Genomic DNA, 27,077 nt, shown 5'->3' with positions numbered 1-27,077 from the left:
GATGCTTTTAAATCAAAACTTGTGTATTGGTAAGTTGTTGTTATGCTGTTCTCTTTATGCATCCTCACTCTTCAATTAAACCTTTGCCATTTTACCTGTTGCTTTAGTCTGTGAACAATTATTTTCTTTGATGATATAGGAAGTATATATGAACTGCTGTTTGCCGAATACTACATGAATGCAATATTTTAAAAAAGGCTGACTGGATATACAAAAATTAAACATTGAAGCATATGGCTTTAGTTATCACGATGAGCCTGTTCAGTTTGACCCTTTCAGAGAAGGGGCAAGCAGCAAAGATGTATTTTTCAGACCCAGACTCATAACTAAAGTAAAACATAGGAATACCATTTTAGGTGGCCAGCCTAAAATTATCAGGTGAATAACATAAAAAGCACATTCAAGAATAAGCCAACCTCCTAAGTATTTTAGCCCACTTCTTCTGCATAGCTATGTTTTTTCTTGCACTATTAATGTTCAGAGTACTAATGCCAGCTGAAACAGGTAATTAATAATCCCAAGCAATTCAAGACAACCAAAGTGAGCAGTTCTATAAAGTAATTCCCACTCAAATGTCATATTTATAATAAGGAAAGTCATGAGGAAAAATATCATCCCCTCGGAATTCATTCAACAGTACCCTAATAGCAGCATCCAGTTGTATTTTAAATTTACCTTCACTCTTTAACCCCACAGATGATTCCAAATATTCATCACACTAATAAGTTGTTCCCACTCCTTTTCGTCAAAATATATATTCTCTTATTCCTTTCATCTGTTACAATGAAGTGGGTTCATTGTTGCTTTAATAGTTCGAGATTTTCTCCCTAACCGCTCAAACACAGATTTTCCTTACCTGTCCTCATAATTTATTTCCTTTATATTTAGGCCCTTTACTCTTCAGTTTTTACTTTTCCTGTCTGACCAATCCATTGTACCATTTACTAGGAATGTCTCAGCTTCATACACGAGGACATTACCAGCCTACAACATGGGATAGATTTAAAACAGAGAATCTACGAGTGGCTGTGGGCCATATATAGCGGCAGAATAGCATTCCACCTCAATCTGTAATGTCAGGACCAGTATGTTGCCACTAAGTCCCACACAGTCTATCATTAGGCTGGGGAGCAACGCTGTTTCAATGTGAAGTGTAGGAGAACACAACTGGAGCATATTTACAAAGTATAATCTGGAATAAAACTATCACACTATCAAAATGAATCACACGGATTCATTAAGGAAGGCCAACTCAGATGTGTTATGGAAAGATACTATTTAACTAATTCACTCGAGATTTTGATGAGGTAACACAAAGAATTTATGTAGTATACATGCATTTCCGGGTATTTGATATAAAGTGCCACAAAACAGACCATCAGCAAAACCTAGGCGTTTTCAGTAAGAGACAGTGGCAGTGTGCATATAAAGTTGGCTGAATTGAAGGAAAGAGAGTTGTGGATGAACAATCTTTTGGACTGGAGGTCCTCCAAGTTCAATGTTAGGATTATTTTTCTTGATCTATGCTAATGACTTAACCTGGCTCGTACAGAGCACAATGTCAAAGTTTGCAGGTGATACAAAATTTTGGAAATATTGTGAACAGTAAGGAGAATAGCAATTGACTTCAAAAGCACATAGATAGAGGTGCAGTGGGCAGTCACTTGACAGATGGAATTTAACATCGAGAAATAAGAAGTGACACATTTTGGTAGGAAGGAGTAGGAAAGGTCATACAAAATAATCCAGAAAGGGATGCTGGAGAATATATATGTAAAAATTATTGAAGGTGGCAGGACAGGTTGAGATAGCAGTTAATAAGGCATACAGGATTATCGGTTTGAGTTTAAAAGCAAGGGAGTTATGGTGAAGCCTTGTAAAACACAGATTCAGCCTCCACTGGAGTACTGTGTCTAATCCTGGGCACTCAATTTAGACAGGGTGTGAAGGTATTACAAGGCTGCAGAAAAGATTTGAGAATGATTCAAGAGACAAGAGTCTTCAATTATATGGAGAAAACGGAGATGGGGCTGTTCTCCTTACAGAAGAGAAGGCTGAAAGGAGATTTAATAGCGGCATTCAAAATGATGAGGGATGTAGTCAGAGGGAATAAGGAAGAACTGCTCCCATTTGAGGATCAAAAACAAGAGAATTCAGAAGTGACAGACAAAAGAACCAGAGGAAATGAGAAAATGTTTTTTTTTGACATAGTGAATGGTTAAGATCAAGAAAGGACTGCCTGAGAGTTTGGAGGTGGCATATCTGATCCTAGCTTTCAAAACAGGAATGGATTATTATCTAAAGAGAAAATTGCAAGACTCCAGGGTAAAGACACGGGAGTGGGACTAGCTATCCCCAGCATATCCTCTCATTCCATCTTTTATGCTCACCCTATCTGTAACTGCAATACTATATCCTGCATCCTCTCCTTTCCTTCTCCCCTATGTACTCAATGAATGATATGTTTTGACTGTATAGAGCACAAGAAACAATACTTTTCACTGTATCCCAATACATTTGCCAAAATAAACCAAATCAAACTAATGGATCATATTAAAGACCTGCTACATCCAGTCATGACTGGTGACGGATAATTTAACTAAAGGGAGGTGAAGGATATAGTCAACATCCCCAGGCTAAATAAAGCTGGTCAGTGCAAAAGCATTGACAAGCATCTTCTGCTTCTCCCAGGAGGGTGGAGTGGATGATCCACCAGAGATCCCCTTCATCACAATGCCAATATTCAGCCAATTTGATTCACTGTGTAATATCAAGAAACAGTTGAGCATGCTGGATATTGCATGGACTGTGGGCCCAGCTTTAATCCTGATGACGTGCTCCGGAATTAGCCAATTCCCGAGCTAAGACATTCCAGTATTTAGCTGAAAATTGCTTAGTTTTGTCCAGCCCAGACCAAACAGGACAAATCTAATCTGGTCAATTGCATCCAATTAGTCTGTTCTCAATCCCCAAAATGATGAAAAAGAGAGTCATTGACAATGCTATCAAGTGGCCAGTTATCTGCTCACTAATCCACGGTTCCCGTTCCACCACAGCATTGTATAGATCAACACATGATACATATGAATATGTATGTTTCAACCAATCTCACCATATTGCCTGGTGACAGAAGACTCAGTGAAGTCCCTCTCCGCCACAGACACAGTAATCAGGCCTGCTTCCTCCACCCACACTTCTTCCCAACCACTGATCCCCATCACTCAGTCCTACTTCCCAACCTTTCAACCCCCACTCACTCAGGAAACCCTCTTCCCAATCCCCTTCTCTCACTCACTCAACAAGCTCTAGATGGGTTTTTGCTGCAGCACTCGATTGAAAGGGTTAAAAATCTAAAGTTTAAAAATCACACAAGCTTCAATCACATAGGGAAAGCTATGTGCAAATGACAGGTTTTGATTAAAGTAAGGGTTACAGATAAGGGTCAAGGACTATCTAATCGAATGATGTGCAGCTGCAGTTCATGTCTGCCCATTAGAACAAAGAACAACGGAAAAGAAGGCTGAAATACCATTGGTCAGAGATAAAGCTATCATTTCTTGACAATATGACAAGCACAAGTTTTAATTGGTCATTATACCCCTTTGTATGCATGATGTAACCTTAACTATGGATAGAGATAGAGATAACTCCTATACATCTATTGGTATATGCTAATTACCTGTAATCGAAGTTGAGAATTTAATTGCCTTTGTAGTTCTGAATTTTTCACTCTGAATGGACATTCGGGGTCCTATAGCTAGTTATAGTTTAATAAATCATCTTGAAACCACTCTGTTACTTTGTGTGGCTATCTTGAAGGAATGAAAGTTTTTAAATACAACAAGAAAATCATTGTACTATTGATCATATGGCTTTATCGTGTCAAGTTAAGTGAGCCAGTATTGTGTAAGTATTGAGATGCATCAGCGTACTTCTCCCACTGCTAACTTCAAAATCATCTTGTGCTACCAAAATGAGGAGCTAATGTCCAAATCTTCACCGCAAAGATCTTGGGAAACCTTTGTGTTACTGGGACTGCACACTTTCGCTCAAATTTCTACAGTAAAGGATTCAGCTGCACAGTGAAATTAATAATTTAATCTATCTGGTAAATAAAACGTATCCAGTGGAAACTCAGTCAACACTTAACAGGCATCAGCGACGACCTATTTGTATTGAAGAAACCACATTGGTTAGCCTCTAAGCTATACCCAGCAGCAAATGCTGTTGACAACAAGCATTGTAAATTGTGCTGACAATTCTGGACAAGTAAATTCAGTAATTATAAATGTCAATATTACTAGTTTTAAGAAAAGCATCTAAGTAAAGAATCTGGCTGTATTTAATTCAATATACAGGGCAGAGACGGGGAGGGAATTACTACAATTTACCTGCAGCAGTAGCAGTTGCAGTAGTTGTTGTAGTAGGAATAGTTGTTGGTTTTTTCACCTCTGGGGTTTTCTCTTCCAAAGAAGTTTGCGACCTTGCTATTTTAAAAAAGGAAACAGGTCACTGAAGAAGTGTATAAAATTAACTGCATTCGTACTGATAATGCTCCAATGACCCTATACTCAACTGGAACTATGGCCAATTAAAAAGCACATCAAGACCAGTGGTTGATCAAAAATACTTTCTGGTCATGGTAATACCTAGAAAATGTTACAGCTCTATTTCCAGCAGCACTGGCAACCATGAATTGAATCCTCATTCAGTCTAATTGAAACACTAGATACTCTGTGCATTTCAACAAACCCAAGGAGGTAACCTCAAGGTTTGGAGAGAACATAATTCTGCATTGTTATTTGATCCACAGGTCATAGCTTGAGGTATGTTCACTGTAAATCCCTCAGTGAATGTGCTATTCAGATAGAAAAGTCTGAGCAAACCTTTTTGCCAAGACAAAATAAACTCAAAGCCACATTACCCCAGCTAATGGGAAGTATTGATAGTATTCATACCAAATTCCCGAAAGTTAATCTGGACCAAAGAGGGGGAAAACACCAATGGTTGTGGGGACTCACTTTGAAGCTGCTTTTCAGATATAAGTCAGACACCTGTTGGAGGCATGCTAACTGGGTTGCAGAGCAATTGAAGTTTCTCTACCAAAAAAAAAGTTATACTGTGACACTGTGGTAAGGCAAGAAACAAACTATGAAGGAACAACACAGATAGTGACCATTAAGGTGGTTTAAGCTTTGGAAGCCTGAAAAGTAATCTAAATGCAACATGCTGGTCCAAGATCTATGCAACAGTAGATGGAAAACTCACAACCCCTCTAATGAAAACAAGGATTTTGTTCAGCATTTTCGATGATCTTGGGAGCATCACAGATGGAGCCACGTTTCTGTTCTCTAATTTCTGAAAGGATCGTGACACTTTTATCCATTGACCATAGAATGACACTGCCGAACGTGTCTGCATCAGCTGTCCAAATGGGCATTATGACTTTGTGCAGTTCTCCTGTCTTTTCCTCATACACTTGCATATAATTTCTTGCATACTATTTATATCAAATAATTACACAATTCCCTCTTGAATGCCTTGTTTGAACCTGCCTCCCCAACACTTCAGGGCAGTGCATTCTGGACCAGAGTCATTTGCTGTGTGAAAAAGTTTTTTTCTCACATCACATTTGCTTCCTTTGTAAAATCACTAAATCTGTGCCTTCTTGTTCTCAGTCCTTTTACAAACAGGAACAGTTTCTCCACATCTACTCTGTCCAGCCCCCTCATGATTTTAAACATCTCTATCAAATCTCTTTCTCTTATGGAGAACAGTCCCAACCTCTCCTGGAACCATTCTTGTAAACCTCATCTATCTGCAATGCGTTCACATTCTTCCCTATAGTGTCCCAGAACTGTACACAATACTCCAGCTGAAGTCTAACTAGGCTTGTATATGTGCAGAACAACCTCCTTGTTCTCATTCTCTGCTTGTCTATAAATAAAGCCCAGAATGCTACATGTTTTACTAACTGCTCTCTCCACCTGCCCTGCCACCTTCAATGATTTATGCACATACACCTAGGTCCCTGTGCTTCTGCACCCTCTTGAGAATTTTACCCTTATTTTATATTGCCTCTCCATGTTCTTCCTACCAAAATGCATCCCCTCACACTGAACTTCATTTGCCACCTATCTACCCACTCCACCAACTTGTCTGTCCTTTTGAAGTTCTACACTGTCCTCCTCACAGTTTAAAATGCTTCTAAACTTTGTGTCACCCATGAACTTTGAAACACACCAAGGTCAAAATCATTAATACACGTCCAAATACTGACCCCTGGGGAACTCCTGGACAAACCTTCCTCCAGCCCGAAAAATATGCATTGACCATTACTCTCAGTTTTCTACTACACAGCCAACTTATTTCATAGAATCCCTACAGTGCAGAAGGAGGCCACTCGGCCCATCGAGTCCACACTGACTCTCGGATGGAGTATCCCATCCAGGCCTTATTCCTGTAACCCCACGTATTTACCCCCTAACCTACACATCTTGGGAAACTAAGGGACAATTTTAGCATGGCAAATCCACCTCACCTGCACATCTTTGGACTATGGGAGGAAACCAGAGCACCCAAATGAAACTCACGCAGATATGGGGAGAACGTGCAAGCTCCACAGACAGTCACCCAAGGCCGACTTGGTATATATTTTGCTACTGTACCCTTTATTCCATGAGCTATAACTTTTCTCACAAGTCTGTTTCGTAGCACTGTATCGAATTCCTTTTGAAAGTCAATGTACATCATCAACAGCATTACCCTCATCAACCCGGTTACCTGTTAACAGGCTTTTGGTGGACTTATCTGGACTTCCAGGTACTCTTCTCACTACTGGGCTAACCAATAAGTCTCCCCAGTCTCTTATTAGCTGCAAGCTTTAAATCAAACAGTGATAGGCTGCATTTAAAAAAATAAAGAGGTCACGGATCAACAAGCATCAGTTCTGGATGCTTCAGTTACATATCCTGAAATTTCACAACAGTCGATATTGATTTGTTTTTCAATAGATAGAGTTTGGTGTGTTGAAAAAAACCTGTGGCTTGGTGTCATATGATGACTGTGTAGTATGTTGCCAGTATCTACTGGTGGTATTATCGCCTATATATTACTCGAGTAATATTTTAGTACTCACTCTGAGGGCGCTTTGAAGCTTCCTGTAATGCAGTCTGAAACAAATCTGGTCTGTTGAGGAAGTAAAGAAAGCTTCAATTTTAAAGTCAAACAGTATAGTACAGTTTCAGCCAAGAATTTCTCTCAAGAAATGTCAATTGTTGTATACTGTATACAATGAGGTGGCATGGAGACTAGAACATTGAATCTGAAGCAAGAAAAGATTAAAAAATATTAAACCAGCTCCATCCAGAGTTCTTGTGTGGTTATTTCAACATGCTTTTCTCCCTACCTACCAATCACGGACAGGTTCCTTTCCCGTCTCCCCTGAAAAATGTCAAACAATGCTATTTCTATAGCCCTCAATTTCTATTTTCAGTCATCAATTTTTTAAAAAAACAAGCAATTATCCCAAATAAACTTCCCTGTAAGTCACTCATTTATCTCAAAATAAAATTTGTTTTATTAGAAATGATCACAAGTCTGAGAGGCAAAATATTTTTATTTGAATCTCTAAACTTTGTCCTCCATTCCCATATTAGTTGCCCAATTCAGATAATGTGCATTTGCGTTATTTTAAATACTTATGGCACATAAATACTTCTTTTCCCGCCCCCCTAGCAAAAGTCAGTGTTCCTTCATAACTTTGTCTCTTCAGACCTATAATCAGCCTGTCACTCGTCAGTCATACTCCTGAATTGTTTGCCTAACCTGTCAAGTTGTACCATGTAGGATTGCCCTCTTCCAATTTGCTTTCCATATAACTGGTTCAAGTTTGAAGATGATCAAACTCATGTTATCAGCAAATTTCATGCTACAATAAAATATACATGTTTCACATCATTCAGAAACAGGAGAAAAGTTTCAGCAAGAGCAAAATATCAATACAGAATATTGGGGGTGGGGGGGGGGGGAGGAGAGAAGAGACCTAATGACTAGAAGCAGCAGTGAGGAAAATAACCTAACCAAAATAGCATTTGTGTCATACTAGACAAAACATCCCGCTCGATTGGCACCCCATCCATAAACATTCACTCCCTCCAGCACCCACACAGTGGCAGCAGTGTGAACAATGTACAAGATGTACTTCAGCAAATCACCAAAGCTCCTTAAGACAGCACCTTCCAAACAATGACCACTACCACCTGGAAAGACAAAGGCAACAGATACATGGGAACGCCACCACCTGGAAGTTCCCCTCCAAGCTACCCACCATCCTGACTTGGAAATATATTGCCATTTCTGCACTGTTACTGGGTCAAAATCCTAGAACTCCCTCCAAACAGTATCATGGGTGTCCCTACACCACATGGACAGCAGCAATTTAAGGCGGCAGCTCACCACCACCTTCTAAAAGGAAATTAGTGATGGGCAATAAATGCTGACCTAGCCCGAGATGTCCATTTCCCATCAATGAAAGTTTTAAAAGTCCTTTTGGCCTCAAGATCAGTATAAGCTGAATTGCATTACTAAACCATATGTCACTCATCAGATCTAATGTTTTCCCCTTCCCTAAAAATTTCAGAGTGCCTCACATATATATAGACATATTGGTGTTGCCTCATTTTACACAGACACATGCAAGCTTAAGAGACCACTCAAGCGATTTCAATGTCCATAATGAGATATTGATTTAACACAGCACACTGTACCTTACCAATATTCTAGCTGTTAAACTAGGAACAACACTAAGCCATTACTTAGCAGTAGCCTCATTATGTTTAGTGAGGAAACAATAATGTGTCTTATATTTAGCTGCTGTAGTTATAGTGGGCGGCATTCACACCAGCGGGTTTCTCTGGTCCCACCGCAGTGAATGAAGATTTGGCTGAGTGCCAAATTCTCTGTTCTCGCTGGCAGCAGTGCCGGGTTGTGAATGACCAGAGAATTCTGGCCTATATTTCTATTCCATTGTATTATACCAGTATAATCCACACATTAATCTACATTACGAAGTATGTTTAATTTCAATTTATCCTGGATAATGGTAAAAGCATGCTTACTTTTTAATTACAAATTTGATCTTGGCTTTTGCTCGGAGAATCTTTTCCAATCTAGGAATTCCAAAGGTTGACGGCCTCCTGAAAGGCACACCATCAGGCAAGCCTTCAATGTAGAAATCATCCGGATGAGATTCGAACAATGCATAAGGTACTCTCACTGGCTCTGAAGTTCCTAATGCTTCACCTGCAATAAATTAGCAAGCTTACAAAATGACCCCTGAAATTCTTTGCATGCAAGCAGGTGGAAGTAGCTAAATAATTAAATCATGAAATGATGAATAACCACCATCAAAATTGATATTTGTTGTGGACCATGATACCGTTATGGAAATACAAACTAAAGTTACATAATAGCTGTTGGGCACTGCTGTGACCTGCAGACATGATTATCTGATGCATTAACCTTTTGTTTCGTAGTAGGTGTTTGAGTATCTGAAACACCCTGCAGTTCCTTGGTTCACTTATTGTTGAGGTCCTGTCTATCAAAGGGCATCAGCAGCCATGACTTCAGTTCCTTAGTTACACATCATGGCAAAAATCACATTCTTCAGGTCCAGGATATCAACTGCAGTCTGTCGTTTTAGCGACTACATCAAAGGGTCACTCATCAATAGTGACAATGCTCTTCAATTAAATCTTGTGCGCTTACTGCTAAGTGACATCAGCCAAGTGAATCTGATATCGGGTTATGTAGATACAAACATTCATGTACAGATCTAGATAAAGATTTGACCAATTGGATTCATGATCCAGAGTAACTAACCAGATTCAATTTTTGGGCTGGATAACATCATACACTTCAGCCATGTGAGCAGCTGGTTCATAGTTACAGCCAAACAGGATCTGAAGCATGCAGTCCACCCTGCTTTGAATTAGGGAGGTGCTTCTACCAAAGGTCAAGACCATATTAATGTGCTGGAACATCCTGGCACTGGGCATAGCAACAAAAATAACTGAAGTGGGTTATGTAGACAGAAACAAAAGCCAAGAGGGAGAGATGTTTGATCTAACCCCAAAACCTGACTACTAATCAGGCTTGGCCACCTGCAAGGCTGCTAGGGATAAGGGCAGCCAGAGACGAAGGAAAAGCAAAAATCAAAACACTGCTCACATCACACCTTTGGGGAAAGGATAGAATAGTGGTAATGTTACTGGACACATAATCTAGGAGGAATAGGAGTTAAATCCTATTAGTAAATCTGGAATAAAATGCTATTTCATAATTAACAATAAGTTGTAAAAATCCATCTGATTCACTGGAGTCTTTCAGTGGAGGAAATTTGCTGTCTAGACACAGAAATGTGGTTGGCTCTTAACTGCCCTCTGAAAAAGCCTAGCAAGCCACTCAGTTTAAGGGCAATTGGGGATAAGCAACAAATGCTAACTTTGTCAGCGGCACTCGTATCTCAAGAACAAATGCAAAAGGATTTGGGTTTAACAAAGGGGGAATTAGAAATCCAAAGAGAAAAGTCAAGGCGTGGTAATGTGAATAAAAGGAGAGTGGGACAGGAAGGGACAGAATCCAACAGTAATACTTGTCAGCGAGTAAAATCCACGCAGAGGACAGTAGTAAAAAAAATTTAAAGGTTCTCTTATCTAAATGCGCGAAGCATCCGCAGTATCATATATATATGAATGAGTGGAATAAGTTGAAATAAATGGTTTCGATCTAATCGCCATTACAGGGATATAAAAGGTGACCTTTAAATAATCCAGGGTACACCATATTTCGAAAAGACAAACACAATGAAAAAGGAAGGGTTAGGCTGAAAGTCAAGGATGACATAGGGCAATAGAGACAAGAGCTTAGTTCAGAAGATCAGGAACTAGAATCAGTACGTTCAGCTAGCAAGAGTCAGAAAATGCTGGTGGGAATATTATACAAGCCCCCCTGAACAAACATAGGAAATAGGAGAAAACAATAGAAGGAGACGGGAGAAGATTGTTAACATCTTGATTGTAAGAACGATAGAAAGGCAGAGAGAGACTGGAGATATCTTGCAGTAAGAGAGATGATGAGCGAAATTGAAAAGCTGGTGTACATCTTGAATGAATTCCTAATAAACTCTTACGATTGACCTACGAGGTGTCGTGAATTCTTGAACCTAACATGGAGCACACCATTATTTCAACTGGAAAAAAAGAAACCTAACGCAAGATATAGGCAAGAATCCTCTCCTCGCCTGCATGCCACAAGCTCACTCTTTTTTGGTAATCTACTATACCAATGTACGGTGCAAAATGAGCATTATGTTCTACTCATATATTCCACAAGATGTTTCAATTAACAAAAATATTACCAGGAAAGTAAAGATGCCACTAAAATATTACACAATTGAAATGCATCAATTAGAAGCTATACAATTTCCAACAACACCAAGTAATCTTGGAAAATTAATATTGATGGCTAAACATTTACATAAGACATCTCATTTTCTAAAGTGTACAGTTTCTTTCCAGTAAAACAAATACTTACTACATTTTTCATTGAATAGTGTCTCCACTTGTTGTTTCAACTCAGTAATTTTGGCATTCCATTGTTCTGTAATAACAAAATCACTATATGTTGGATTCTACAATAATACATTTACACATGTATGCATACATATAAATTTCAAAGATAATTGAACATCGAATCACTAAGTTTTTCTAGAATTGCACTTCAACACTAAATGCTTTCCAATTATTGGAAAAAGTTTGTAGGGCGCAATTTTAAATCAAAGAAATTCAAGGTGAACCTCTTTTATTCCTTCAGAAGTATCACTTGTTTATCAATATGGAGGCTTGCGTGGCTCTAGAATGATCCTAGGGCTGCTTTGAAATTAGCCTATGCAATAAGCAATGGGGAATGTTCCCCACAATTGTAACCACAGTTGCCTATTTAATGACCCCTATAATGCCAAGAAATGTCATGCTTTTTCACAACAAAGGCATGTAAATTGGAGCTATCATTTTAGTGGAGTGGTAGTACTTGAAACACAAGCGATTCAATGTATATACTGTAATGTATATAGCAATATGTTTCACAAGAGGGATCAGAAAGCAGCAAGCTTGAAATGAGGAAAAAATGTTGATGGAAGTAACTGAAGGAAAATCCAAAAATCACCTTAAGCATCTCACAAAGAAAGCTTAAAATGAAAATCCTCTCCATTAGTTTGAGAGACAGCTAGTTTGGAGGATGGTATTAACTGCTTATACAGTTGAGACATATCTAGCTAGCACTTTCATTTACAATACAATAACTATCAATTGTCAATTAGACACAGCAATACACAAACTCAGTGGAGCAACACAGATTAATTTTTTTAAAATATTGCAACAAATTTTAGATAAACTGGATCCAAATTTACTTCAGAGTTCAGATAGGACATGGTGCAACATGGCATCTCTCTGCCTCAGTTCATCTGCTACTGAAGCTATCATCCATCCATTTGGCACCTTCAAATTTACACAGAATGAACAGTGGCCCAACCATTCCATACCAGTATTTATTCTCCACTCAAGCTTCTTCCCAACTTGTGACTATTCCAACACTCTCCTACCATATTCTTTCTAGACTTTACTACCTCAAAGTTCAACTAGACAGCCACCCATTTTCCACTCGACAAAACTCGAGTTCCTTAAAAACTTTGCTGCCTGCATTCCAACTTGCAGCAAGTCCTATTCACTCACTGTTCCTACGCTTGATAACTTGCATTGTCTTCCAGACTGCCAGCAGCTCAATATTAAAATTCTCATGCTGGTTTTAAAATTCCTCCACGGCCTCACCCCCTCCCTATCTGTCATCTTTCTCAGCACCACAATCCTCCAATACTTCTACGTTCCTCCACAATTCTGGTCTTTTGCACATTCCTGATTTTAAAATTACTTAACCATTGGTGTTCATCCCTTCAGCTGCATAGGGTCCAAGCTCTCCAATTGCCTCCCTAAATCGCTTCCTAAAGCATTCAAAAAGGAACTGGACCGATTTCAGAAAAGGAAAATGTACAGTGTTACCGATAGAAGGTAGGGAAATAGCACTAGGTGAATTGCTCATATGGTGAGCCGGTGCAGACACAATGGGCCAAATGGCCTCCTCTGCATTGTAACAATTTTGTGATTTTGTGAAGATAATTCTGTAATCATAATTTATGTGTTGGAAAAATGTCCAACAGAAAACAGCAACTTCCAATGAAATAGCCACTAGGCTTGTAAAGTTTAAAAGCTCTTTAAACAGATGCAGTAATGACTCAAAATTAGTCACATATTATAACAACTGTAATAGTTCTGGAATACAAAAACAGACTGTCAAGCATTTTGGTCTATTGTGACGAAAGATGGTATTATATTTAAGATTTTTGGGGTTTATGTAAAACTAATTTAATTAAACTGAAGACAGTTTGGCTGCAGGGTTTAGGTCATCAAAGGGGTATAGATATTAAAGACATACATTTGAGGTAAATAGGGTCACGGTGAATTTTGTTTTACAAGTAAACAAGCAGTTGGTAGAAATTTGCATCAGGAGATATAGACGGGCTCGTTATTTTCAGTTGTTAACTTTCAATGCAAAGTATAAAAACTTATATAACTTGCAACGGTTCTATAACTAAATATGGAACGATTAATAAATTTTATTTGACCTGAAAGTGAGAGCAATAGGGAGAATGTGAAAGATATTTATATTCAAGTTCAAGAGGAGCTCAGGACAATGGAATCAAAAGATGAAAGAGAAAAAGGTATTTAAGGTAATATATTGAGAGCAGTTCGTAGGAGCGGCCATGTGAGACTTTCTGGGGTCTTGCTCGTGTGTTGGATAAAGAGCTGAAGCAGCTTTGCAGGCAAGCCAGAGAAGTGACTGTTCTTTTCAGAAAGCAGTTTTAAATCAGCTACCCAGTAAAGCCATAAAGGTGTAAGAGCTGCAAAATCTGCCTGGTGTCTGATGTTTGAAGTTCCACTGCAGAGTGGAAGCGAGGAGTGAGATATCATTTGGTATACCTCTCTAAAACGATAGTATCTTTGTGTTAGAGCAATATTACTGAAATTTCTATAGTTAAACATAAGGGATTATTGCCTAAAAAGGTGTTTATTTGAGAGTCTAAGTTTTTTGGGGGGAATATTTTAAGACTAATTTTAACTGTGTAAATGTAATCTTGTGTGTTACGTTTTGTTAATAGATGTTTTATTCTAATATTTAAAATGCCCCCAAAAGTGTTACTGGATTCAGTATACATTTTTTCTCGTGGTAAAAATACAAAAGGAAGAATTGAGATACATTTGCCAGGTTTCTCTGAGATTTGGTATGTCCAGCAATAACCATCTGCTAGACCATAACAAAATATAAGAAACTGCCAAACTTTTCCAAAGCTCCCCATTATACACTTAAATAAAAAAATTATATTGTAGGATGTTCATTCTGTGGGGGAAAAGCGGGGCAGCATCTTTTTCACAGTCCCAAATAGGCAGATTATGTCACTGTTCAAGAATAGAACTTATTTTTAAATGTTCCCATTACCACAGTCTACTATTCAAAACTGTAACAGGTTTCGCAATAATCCACAATTACAACTATATATCCTGACTCCAAAGTTTTTGAAAGATATTCAATTGGCTTAATGGCGTTTCTTACCAAAAGAGAATTCCCTGCCTCTTTGTTTGAATGTAGCATTTGAATCATTTGCTTGTGTGATATTTGCAACTGTCTTGACTGGTGGTGTGTCATCAGAAGCTGCCAATAAAAACAAACAAGAGTTCAGTTTTATTTGTGTAATTAATACAAAAGTATTGTCAATTGTCAAAACAATTAGTTTTCAAAAAATTATAGGTCAATCACTTTCCTAAAGTTGTACTGCAAATCAGCAATACGTTCTTCTTTTTTAACTGCTACTTTATCTATTGTATGTTGGCCAGCCAGGTATATGACACATGCAAAAATCTAACAAGCTTAAGTTTCCAATTCTTATATAAAATATTGTGTTTAGGGCCACACCTCACTTACCCAAATAAGCAGGCAGATGAAAGATAAAGTTTTAGGAAACACTGTCAGGGATTTAACCAGTTCACCCTGCCCATCAACGGGTGGGGCGATCCGGTAAAATCGCGCGAGAACAGAGAAATCAGGGTCACGCCCGATTTCTCAGCTCTTACAAGACCCGGATTTCTGGCGAGGTCAGCCTCTAAATGGCATTAGTGAGCCTGGCTGAATTGTCCGGGGACGCTTGTCTTTATGGCCTTGCCGAGAGAGATTCTCTCTGGCGAGGAAAACACCTGTTTCCCATGAACGGGGAACAGTCGTGTTGGCCTCGCTGGTGGAACCGGAAGCCATTGAGGCCCCCACAGGGAGACCGAGAGCAGGGGGGGGGGGGGGTGTGCCCCTTGGGCAATGTTAGCCTGGCACCTCGATAATGCTCACCGGGCACCTTGCTTACCGGGGCAGTGTCAGGGGAAAGCCCGATTGAGGAGGGAGGGAGGCCCTGCTGCCACTCCGCAGATGCAATCGGTGGGGGACGGGGGGGGGGGGCTCACTGCCACTCTGCAGATGCGATCAGTGGGTGAGGGAGGGGTGCCTGCTGCCATTCTGCAGATGCGATCAGCAGTGGTCAGAATCTGCACGTGGGCAATAGCTCCCTCTGCAGGCTGGATTGTGAATTAAGCCCTGTCCACTGCCTGCAGCAGCTAGAAAAAGAGTAGCACATATTTTCAATGTCTAAGTCCATAAGATTGGGAGTGAAGACTCACCCAAAAAACGGATCTGCAACTCTCCCATTTTTATGCTACCTGGACACTTAGAGTCATTCTTGTAAAATTCCGCCAAATGCGTAGAAGGCTGCTGTTACAGCTTAACCAACAGTTTATCCATGCAACATACCAACTAAGACAACCAGTAGGGCTCCTGGTGCTTGCGAGCCACGGCTATTATGAATTAGCAAACCAAACTTGAGGCCAGCATCTTTAAAAACTTCCAACAAAAAAAGATGAGTGCCTTTGAAGACCAAACCTGGAAAACCCAATCAATGATAAAACCAGAAGGAATAAAAGTTCCACATTGTAGAAACATAAAATACCTTCAATGGTAACTTCTATCTCTGGGCTGCTTGGAGTCGTTGGTACTTGTGGAACTTTTTCTAGTGCAGGACTGCTGGAGTCTAATAAACAGAAACCGGCACTCGTTATTATATTCAGGAAATATTTGAACACTTGCAATATACTCCCTACTATACTATTCCCTTTTAGAGCTAAATGCTGCACTTCTCAATTACCTGAGTATGTTAACTGTATTTGAATGTGTGTGTATATAAAGAACAATTTAAAAAAATAAAAGAATGAGTTTTGAACATAAATTACTAATGGTCCAATCCCAAATGCCACAAAATTAATTCAAGGACGTTAGGAGTATGATTCATTCACCTTTAAGAGTTCGTGTTACATTTGGCTCAGGTGGGCGGGATACACGCCTCCTCCCTCTGTTGCTGGGTGGCGTTCCTAAGTTAAATGAATTTGGATAATCTAAATTCAATTTCAAGTGAAACAAATCCACAGCACATAACATGCTGTTAGAATTTAAGATTAATACAACACCTCAAACCGCAAGGAGGTAAGTATATATTATATACAGGAAAATGATACCTAGTAAAACATTTCTTCAATTAAACTTTTTTCCAACCATATCGCAATTCCACATCCTCACTGCAAAATTGTTTTTTTCTATTATAAGATATAGATTAACCCCAATACTGGTCTACTGTCATAGCAATGGTTTAAAAAAGTCAGTAGTCAACAGTAAAATGAGAAGAAAATCTATGGTAGATTACATTAAAATTCTATACTGAGCAACATGATAAATTGTCCTCTGCAAAATATAGAAATTCTTCATCCACTTAATTTCCATACGATCTACGAAAGCGAAGGAATAATTTTCCTGACTTGTAGTTCTGGAGGTTTTAATATAAAAAAGATTTTGAGATTCTTACCATCAGTGCGTTTTCCTTTTTTCCATCTATCAGGGAGGTGAGGCTCTACTAATTCTGGCCTAGTGGATCAGCATATAACCAACATTACAATTAGTTTCAAAAATATATCAAAAAGTTTTTAAAGTTTATTTATTAGTCACAGGTAAGGCTAACAATGAAGATTTAACACTTTAATTTAACAATTAATTTAATTTAACAATTTAACACTGCAATGAAGTGCTGTGAAATTCCTGTAGTCGCCACACTCCGGCGCCTGTTCGGATCAATGCACCTAACCAGCACGTCTTTCAGACTGTGGGAGGAAACCGGAGCACCCGGAGGAAACTCACGGAGACACGGGGAGAACATGTAAACTCCACACAGGCAATGACCCAAGCCAGGAATTGAACCTAGGTCCCTCGTGCTGTGAGGCAGCAGTGCTAACCACTGTGCCGCCCCTGTATAACTATCTGTATTTATATAGTGCCTTTAACATAAGAAAACAACTAAACCTACTTTTCAGAATAGTAAGACACAAGAATTAGGAGGAAGCATTTGCCCTCCCAGCCTGTTTGACCATTCCCCAAGATTATGGCTGATTGGACTATGGCCTTAACTCCACTTTCCTGTCTGTCTGTTTCCCAAAACCCTTGACTCCTTTATCAATAATAAATCTAATGTTCAATGACTCAGCCTCCACTGATCTCTGTGAAAGAGAATTGTACAGGAAACAATGCTCAGAAAAAATTCTCATATCAGTCTTAAATGGGAGACCCCACATTTTTTCAATAGTCTCTCTTGATTCTGGACTCCACACCCACACCCCAGAGAAGCATCTGGCCGTCAAGTCCCCTCAGGATCTTAAATGTTTTAATAGATAATCTCATTCTTCTGAACACCAATGAGCATAGTCTCAATCTTTTCAAACTTTCCTCATAGGATAAACCATTCTTCCCAGGAATCAGATGAGTGAACCTTCTCTGGATTGCTTCTAATGAAATTATACCTTTTCTTAAGTGAGGAGACCAAAACTGTACGTTGCAATTCAAATGCGGTCCAAGGCCCTGTACAGCTGTAGCAACACGTCCCTACTTTCATATTCCATTCCCCTTACAATAAACACCAACATTCCATTTACCTTCCTAATCACTTGCTGAAACTGCACAGTAGGGTTTTGTGATTGATGTACTTGGATTCTTCAGTCTCGCTCCATTTAATTATTATATTGCTTTTTTGTTCTATCTGCCAAAGTGGGCTAATTCACATTTCCCCCACATTATATTCCATTTGCCACATTTTTGCCCACTCACTTGATTTATCTAAATATCTGTAGGCTCTATACATCTTCTTGATAACTTACTTGACAACTATCTTTGCATCATCAGCAAATTTACCAACTATACAACCAGCCCCTTCATCCAAGTAATTGATATAAATTGTAAATTGTTGAGGCCACTGATCTCTGTGGTGCCAACCTGAAAGTGACCCATTCGGCGCAGTCTCTGCTTTCTGTTGTTTAACCAATCCTCTATTCATGTTATATCAAGAGCCCCTATTTTATGCAGCAACCTTTGGCATAGCACCTTATCAAATGACTTTTGAAATCCAAGTGCACCACATCTACAAAGTCCACCTTGCTTGTTACGTCCTCAAATAACCAAATTAGTCAATCGCTATGGCTGGAATTCTCCAGTCATTTACACCCCACTGCCAGCGAGGACGGAGAATTTGGTGCTCAGCCAAATCTCCGTTCACTGTAGTGGGATCAGAGAATCCCACTGGCATGAACAGTTGAAGAATCCTGCCCTATTTCTCTTTCACAGAACTATATTCACTCTGCCTGATTGTATCACGATTTTCTAAATGTCCTGCTACCTCAATAATGGATTCAAGCCTTTTCCCTGTAACAGAAGTTAGGTCGCCTATCATTTCCTACTTTCTGTCTCCCACCTTGAATAAAGGTGTTATATTAGTGATTTTCCAGTCCACTGGAACCTTTCCAGAATCTAGGGAATTTTGGAGATCACAACTAATGCATCCATCATCTGTGGCCATTTTTGAAGGACTCTAGGACGTAAGCCAGTGAGCCATCAGGTCCAAGGAACTTGCTAGCTTTTAATTCTAGCAGTTTTCCCAGTGATTGTTTCAAGTTCCTCTCTCCCTTTTACCTGTTGATTTTCAAGTTTCTTGTTTGTGCCTTCTACCGTGAAGGGAAACAAAATATTTTCAATGTTTCCATCCTTGTTTCCCCATTATTAATTCCTAGTCACACTCTCTAAGGAACTAATGCTTATTTTAGCTATGCTTTTCCCTTTTTAAAATATTAGTAGAAGCTGTAAAACAAAAGCAAAATACTTAGGATGCTGGAAAGCGGAGATAAAAACAGAAAACACTGGAAAATCTCAGCAGATCTGGCAGCATCTGTGGAGAAAGGAACAGAGCTAACATTTTAAATCCAATATGATTTCTTCAGATCACCTGAGATTTTCCAGCATTTTCTGTTTTTACTGGTAAAAACGATTTTTATACCTTGAGCTAGCTTTCTCTGATCTCTTCCTTTTGTGTCATTCTTTGCTATATCTAAAGGTTTCCATTTTCTGACCCATCACCAGATGCTTTGTATGCTTTTTTTCCCCCTAACTGGAACTCTCCAACTTCCTTAATTAGTCTGGGATTGTACATCCTTTTCTGAATCTCTCTTTCTCAATGGAATATATTTCTGCTGTGAGTTATGAAATATCTCCTTAAACATCTGCCAGTGCTCATCTACTCTCCAACCTATTTTCCCAGTTCACATTAACCAACTTTGTCCTCATAAACTTGAAGACAATTACAAGAGTAAGACACTCATCTTAGACCCATGCTTCTCACCTTCAAACTAAATGTAAAATTCTATCATGCTATGATCACTGTTGCCTAGAGGTTCCTTAGAGGTCATTAATTAATCTTGTTTCATTGCATGGTACCAAGTCGAAAACAGCCTGCTATCTGGCTGACACTAAAATGTACTGATTTAAGAAATAGTCCCAAATACGCTATGAACTCAATTTCCTGGCTTCTTCTACCAATCTGATTTCTCCAATCTATAATAGCCTGCTACCTAGTTGGCACCTTAACGTACTTGCTCTGAGAAATTGTCCCAAATAGACTCTTATGAATTAATCTTCCAGGCTACCTTTGCCAATTTGATCAGCTAATCTATATGAAGATTAATACCACCTATGGATTATTGCAGTTCCTTTCTTACAAGCCCCCATTTCCTCCTGTGTACTCTATTCTACAGTATGGCTACTGTAAGTAAGCCTATACAAACTACTCCTACAAGTGACTTCCTACCTTTGCTATTTCTCATCTCTAACCAAATTGATCCTACCTACACCCTGCTCTTCTGAACTAAAGTAATCTCTGTACTATCTATCGTCCTTAATTAACAGAGCTTGCCCACCACATTTTCCTGGCTTCTTGACTTTGGCAATGTCAAACAGGCTTGAACATTTATGTCCCGGCCTTAGTTCGCATGCAACCACGTATCCAAAATGGTTGTCAGGTCATACATGTTTATTTTCATTTGTTCTATTCATTAATCCCATCTGTTCTGATCAGATACAGATCCTTTAATTCAGTGACTTTACCATTCTTATAAACTCTGGTCTTACTTGTGAATTCTTCAGTTTATATGCTCTGTCCTCTTCTACCACACTTTGGTTATAATGACCCATGTCACTATTCTGTTTTTTGCTATGTCCTTTCTCTTGAATTAACCATATCCTCCACCTCCACCCCACCCCCCTCATTATTTAGATTAAAGCTCTCTCGTTCTCCCTACTGCTCTAGTTATATGACATCAGACAAAAAAAATCATACTAAACCAAAAGAGGGCCTTACTTTTTCACAAAAAATTTAACTTTTGCACTCCCTCGAATGATCCTTTCCAATCTTGGTATTCCAAACCACGTGGGGCTTCTGAAAGGAATTCCATCTGGCAACCCTTCCACATAGAGATGCTGTGGGTTGGACTCAAATAATGGATATGGAACCTTCACTGGTTCTGGAAGGTTCAGAGCTTCAGCTGCAGACAAAAGTAACAATTATGCCAAAGAGCTTTTCCATCTTAATTTCAAAAATCAGCATTACAAAAAAAAGAGACGACAACTTACCAAACTTTGTGTTAAATATCTCCTCAACCTGTTTTCTTAGTTTAGTAATTCTGATATTCCAATCTTCTTTCCCTGAAATAATTTAACATGGTGCATTAATTTTCTTCCCCACAAATACTTCCAACTACTTATTAAAATTCAACTTAAAATCTACAAATACATAAATACAGTAAATGTGACAATATCTATAAGACACAAACATCTTTGGATCTATATTCAATACAGCAAATAACACAATGAATGATGGTCATTAAATGAAATGTAACAACTACAGTTATACTACTGAGCATTTCACAAAGTGGCATGAGCAAATCTTTAGCAGTATTAGACCACAGGGCGCACTTTACTATTTAAAAATAATCAGACTCAGAACTATTAAATACACTATAGACGCTCATTGTTAGTGCTAATAGGTAAGTAAACTATTTTTAAGTAATAAACATCTACTTTTATTAACACGAGCTATGACTTGCAACTGGTGGACTCTGTCCGATACTTCTCAGAAAATTTCTGTAACTACTATCAATGTGACAAAGCTCAAGGAGTGACGCACCACATGGTACATGAATTTTACCATGCACAGCAGAAACAAAATCAATTATCTAAACATTTTCTGTATGTATCGAACAAAGCCTCTAAGGCATAATATTTCAAGTTAAGTAATATCAGTCTGTCTCAATACTTCATGAATATTTAACATGGCCCAATTTAGCTATTCTTTGTGATTATGTCCTGTAATTTATTATATTTAGTGCATGTTGATCTGGATTCTAAGATCGTGAACTCCACGATTATCTGCAAAGTATATACGATAGATTTTTGATACATACCTGGAGAGTCTGTTATTTGAGTTACAACTAAACTTTGTTCCTTCTTACAAATAAGAAGCTGATGCAGTTGCACTTCATTTCAATGATATTTTATATACATGCAAACTTCTCGTCTTTCAGGTATTGCTGGGGACTATCAATTTATCATTGTATTAAATGAACCATATTACTTATTAAAATTAAAGCGAACTGTTCCGTTCAAAGTTTTCCATATGGCTACTTTGACTCAAGTATTAAGATAACCTTTCCACTTAAAGGTTGTTGAGTTCAAAGAAAATGTCATAAGGAAAACAAATGGTGATCCACTCAAGTCTGACTCCTTAAAAAAGCTGAACGATTATGGTCTAAAGACTAAGCAAAAGCAAGGAAAGAAAGTGTTCATGAACCAAAATGTTTTATAAATTACTGGAATTTAAATGACTATTGAAAGCCTTTGGATCTACCCAAATTTCTTGCTCCAGGTTCAAAACAACATACAATCATTGTAGATTGTTCATATAACTCAGTAAGACGACGCTGGTTGGCTCAGTTCAGGATTGTGGCTCTATTTGCAAGATCAGACAGATTTTACCCAGCCAGACCACTTACATGCTCTTGGAGCAAAAAAGTAATTTACACATTACACTCATTCCAGAATAATTTTGACTTGCATTGGTATATTAGATGATTTATAAACAGAGCACTGGTCATCAGTTGGTAACGGCCGGCTGACCACATTTTTCTCTCATTATTGCTTTTGTCTGGACTCAAATTTATTTTAACTGCATTTTTCAACAAGCAAAGGATAATTCATTCCCACACTGTAGGAATCCATTGCTGCCAACAAATATTTTGCTGGCGAGGCCTGGCTATTAACCCTGGAAAGACGGAGTAAATTTTTAAAAAAATCCTAAGTATTATTTTTGATTTAATTAATTATCGACAATAAGATGCTAGACACACCAAGTATAAGCTCCATTAGCAGTAAAGTATTAAAGAGTCAGATTTTTGACATCAAACATTTTAACCTTGATAAGTGGTTCTAGTATAAATGTTAAATTCGGCACTCAAAAAAAATTGAGAAAATCCAGATCAGTTAGAGTAATAAGGAAGAAATTCAACATTTATAATAAATCGACAATACAGCATAATGTTAAAGTTAAGTCAGAAGAGAAGGACTGAGGATGATTAATAAACCCAACGGAAAGACTACAGATGACTTGCAAAGGCAAATCTAGCGATCAGATCCAACACATTGCAGAGAAAGGTAGAACTGCTTTAATAAAACAGCCTGAAGCAGACCACTTGGAAGCAGTTCTAGTTATAAAGGTAGGAAGAGTGAAATAACTGCTCAGAGGTTGATGTGCCATCACCAGATTTTCTTTATTTACATATTTGTCTCCACTCGCAAGAGTGCTTCTGGTACAAAGTAAGAATCCGGAGTGTCAGTAGACCTGATACTCAACATAATGTACACAGGCGAAACTCCCTGATTGAGCAGGCAATCTTTGCTTCAATCAGGGAGCTCATACTCCAAGAGGCCAACCTCCTGGGTCTCATTGGGGTCAATAACCCCCCCCCCCCCCCCAGTCTGAGGAACCTCAGCGGTTCACACACCTCCCCGCTTTCTGAGCATTTCAGCGCCAGTTCTGGTTCATCCAACTCTGCATCCAACGGGGTGGGGGTATCAAACAGCTACTCTTACAATGTGAGTGTCAGAGTTCTGGTTCGCGCCATTCCCCAGGAGGCAAAGGAGTAGCCACAGCTTCACCCACAGTGTCCAATGTGGACTCTGAGGTCCTAACTACGAATGACGGAGAGGCGGGGCTGGCCGGTCTGGGAGGACACCCAGTTCTTGGCTCGCTGGGCATAGTTGGCTCCTGGACAAACTGCGATTTTTCTGGATGTCCTCACCCACATGCATTTTGTAGGATACTGGCCCCGTCCAGTCAACCATTTGGTAGCCAAGCGGGACCACTGCCATAATTCTTTACCAGTACTTTTTACACCAGTCTCCAATTGTCTCTCCTGGCTGCTGTTGGCAGGGCCTCTGCATTGGGTTTCTTGCTGCTTCCCACCCCCCCCCAACCAACCCACTAGGCGCTATTCCCGCAGTGGAATTGGGGAATAAAAGTAGCCTACTCAAAGCATCTGCATTGACAACTCGGCCTCCTGAACAATGTTCCAAATGATAGTTGTAGGCAGCCAATAATAAAGCCCACTATTGTATTCGGGCTGATGCTATCGATGACATTGGTTTGTCCTCTCAGTTAGTAGCCAACCTCACTGAGAAGCAGCTGGTAGCAGTCATACTCTTTGGAATTAACTCAATGTAAACTGAAAATGGATTACTAAGCCAGGCACATACTGTAATTTTCAGTGACATCTCAAACCACTATGACTGGGACCACCTCATCACGGTGGCCTTTTGTCTTAGCAGCCGATGAGACACTATCTTCTGTCACCTGTTTTGTCATTGACAACTTTCAGGGCTGTATGCAGCACTTCATTCCCGACTTTCTGCCACGTGGGGCCTCTACCAGGAGGAAGGAGCTCCCAATAGCAAAATTAAAGTGATTGTCAGAGCACACAAGCCTCTCAATCACGTCAAAGCGGCAACTGATGGAGATGGATGGTCTACAGTTTGTAGGTGGACGCACTGTCATTGTCCATTCTGCACTCTCAGTCGCTTCAATTCTCACACGAAACTTGGTCCATCCTTGAATGTTGCCAAAACAAAAACTCGTATCAATCCACACCTGGTCAACCAAATATTACACCTCGCATACATAGATGTACATGTTGAAGGAGAAACTGTAGAATATGTTCAGCACTTTCCATACGTTGCCAGCCACCTTTCTTAAAAACCTACCATTGACGAGGAGAACCAGCACTGGATCAGCTAGTTCCACAAGCATTCAGGAAAAACTCCTGCAAAATCAACTTCATTGGACCAAATACTGCATTTGGAAGCTGCAAAACTGTCTGCTCGCCAGGTCTAGTTTTCTCAGCTTTCAAACAGCCAAAGTTCTAGGGGGTGACAAACAATGAAAATACTTCAAAGACACACTGACGTTTTCATTGTCAATGCTGGTACACTTCAATGACTGGGTAGAGCTTCCTACCAATCATTCAGAATGGTGACAACTTGTCCATCAACCGGCACGATGCTTCGAGTCAAAATGTTTTAATGATGAGGCAGAGCAGCAACACAAGTAAAGAAAACAAAGCTAATCCTGCACTCAGGATTCCACTGCCTCAGAGCTTCCTGTCCTGTGTGCTCCAATATCTGTGGTCGAGAATCAACCTGCGTAAGAATATCCATGGCAGAAACTTGAAACTCTGAATAAACACCAGCCCATCCTCTACTCGAAGGACAGCTGATGATGTAATTTTCAAAGTTGTAAATAAGTTTATGCAAGTTATGCCAAGTAAAGGCTATACAGGCAAACAGATCAGAGCTCCTGTTTTCAGAGTTCATGCTCATCTTGACCCAAAACATTTCTAGGGGAATTTCACAGTAATTTAGTTGCAGTGTAATGTAAGCCTTACTTGTGACTAATAAATGAACTTTAACTTTACTTTAAACTCTGCTTCTCGCCATAGATGCTGTCCGACTTGCTAAATAGTTCCAGCCTGCACAGTACTTAGCTTTTGTGAACCCATGTAGGATGGATTCTGCAAAATTTGATCTAAAATTAGTTTCTTTACAAAATGATGGTACTTAAACTGCAAATCCTGTGGAGAAAAACAGGTGGTGCTACAAGATAAAGGAAAGCTCTACAGAACTGAAATATTGAGACAACCAAGATGTGAAGATGCCGGCATTGGGCTGGGGTGGGCACAGTAAGAAGTCTCAACACCACGTTAAAGTCTAACAGGTTTATTTAGAATCACGAGCTTTCAGAGCACTGTTCCTTCATCAGGTGAATGATCACTCACCTGAGGAAGGAGTAGCGCTCCGAAAGCTCGTGATTCCAAATAATTCTGTTGGACTTTAACCCGGTGTTGTGAGACTTCTTACTGAGACAACCAAGGTACAAGATTTCCTCTACTTGTGTCTCGAGACAAAAGTACCAATAAAATCAAAGCCAGGTACTAATACTCTCACAGACAATGTACAAAAAATGCAGTAGACTTAAAACTGAGCGTTACAATTTTCTAGGAAACATTAGATTCAGGACCCTTTGAATAGCGTATTTCAGATACTTCTGCATTTGCAGTGAATGATTTAATTAGAATTTTACTTCCAGCAAAATAAATTGATGCCAGACTGCCACTGAAGCTTTAAAATGGAGAAGGACGCATATTTAAGCATGAATGTCAAGACATAGGGTTTAGAAAGTTGAGTGATGGTTTTGGGAAGTTTTGACCAATTCCTGAAAGGTTACATTGAAGCGTAAGAAATACAGGAAGTATATTTAAGGTGTCATTAATAAACAAAGAAAGGAAAAATAATGAGACGAGGGACAAAAGCCTGCAGCAGGCATACCCCAGAGAAGGAACAAGCACCGAAGCAGCAATTAGAACTATCCATTACAGCAATTAACTTGCTACATGAGGAAGGCCATTTTTTCTTTAAATCCAAGTTTTGAAATTAACACTGAAAGCTTACCAATGATTACTTGAACAATAGACTACAAAAAGTTTACTTAAGTGGCTATGTAATCTTTGCTTTGAAGATTATTCTGCAATTCATGTACTAAATAACATAACATTTCAAAGTCTTAAGTCAGAACGGAACTGTTGATAAGGACCAGGAGCTACTGTGTCAAGTAAATTCTGGCCCAGAGATAGGGAAGCTACCACTGTGCCAGAAGACCACCTCCTAACTGATAGATCAGTAGAATCAAATTAAATACAGTAAGGTCCTGCCTTTCGTGGCAGCTTCTTTCGTGAATTTGTTTATCCATGTAAAGATCCTTGCACACAGAGTTGCGGCCCCAAATCGTCACTTAGCTGTGATTTAAAGATTAAAAGTTTTGTACCCGATGGTGTACTGCAACTGAAATAATGAAAAAAGTAAATAGGTTCCCCCATCCTCTCCCCCCCCCCCCCCCCCACCCC

At 39.2% G+C, this 27,077-nt stretch overlaps 1 protein-coding gene across 20 annotated transcripts in view; it reads right to left on the bottom strand.

Annotated features, from left to right (window-relative positions):
* LOC144501393 (general transcription factor II-I-like) overlaps positions 1-27,077 on the bottom strand; it is a 148,157-nt gene that overhangs the window by 5,489 nt on the left and 115,591 nt on the right. For all 20 annotated transcript variants that reach the window (XM_078225092.1, XM_078225100.1, XM_078225096.1 and 17 more), the window contains 10 exons: positions 21,202-21,273; positions 20,930-21,113; positions 17,066-17,124; positions 16,503-16,577; positions 16,160-16,240; positions 14,725-14,823; positions 11,596-11,661; positions 9,120-9,303; positions 7,139-7,188; positions 4,392-4,487 (listed from right to left, as the gene is read on the bottom strand). In XM_078225092.1, the coding sequence (XP_078081218.1) occupies positions 4,392-4,487; positions 7,139-7,188; positions 9,120-9,303; positions 11,596-11,661; positions 14,725-14,823; positions 16,160-16,240; positions 16,503-16,577; positions 17,066-17,124; positions 20,930-21,113; positions 21,202-21,273 (966 nt within the window). The remainder of the gene's footprint in view (positions 1-4,391; positions 4,488-7,138; positions 7,189-9,119; positions 9,304-11,595; positions 11,662-14,724; positions 14,824-16,159; positions 16,241-16,502; positions 16,578-17,065; positions 17,125-20,929; positions 21,114-21,201; positions 21,274-27,077) is intronic.

Source organism: Mustelus asterias, chromosome 12 (assembly GCF_964213995.1).
Source record: "Mustelus asterias chromosome 12, sMusAst1.hap1.1, whole genome shotgun sequence".
NCBI classification, from domain to species: Eukaryota; Metazoa; Chordata; class Chondrichthyes; order Carcharhiniformes; family Triakidae; genus Mustelus; species Mustelus asterias.
Note: the sequence above shows the minus strand (reverse complement) of the source record. Positions and strands in the feature narration are given on the sequence as shown.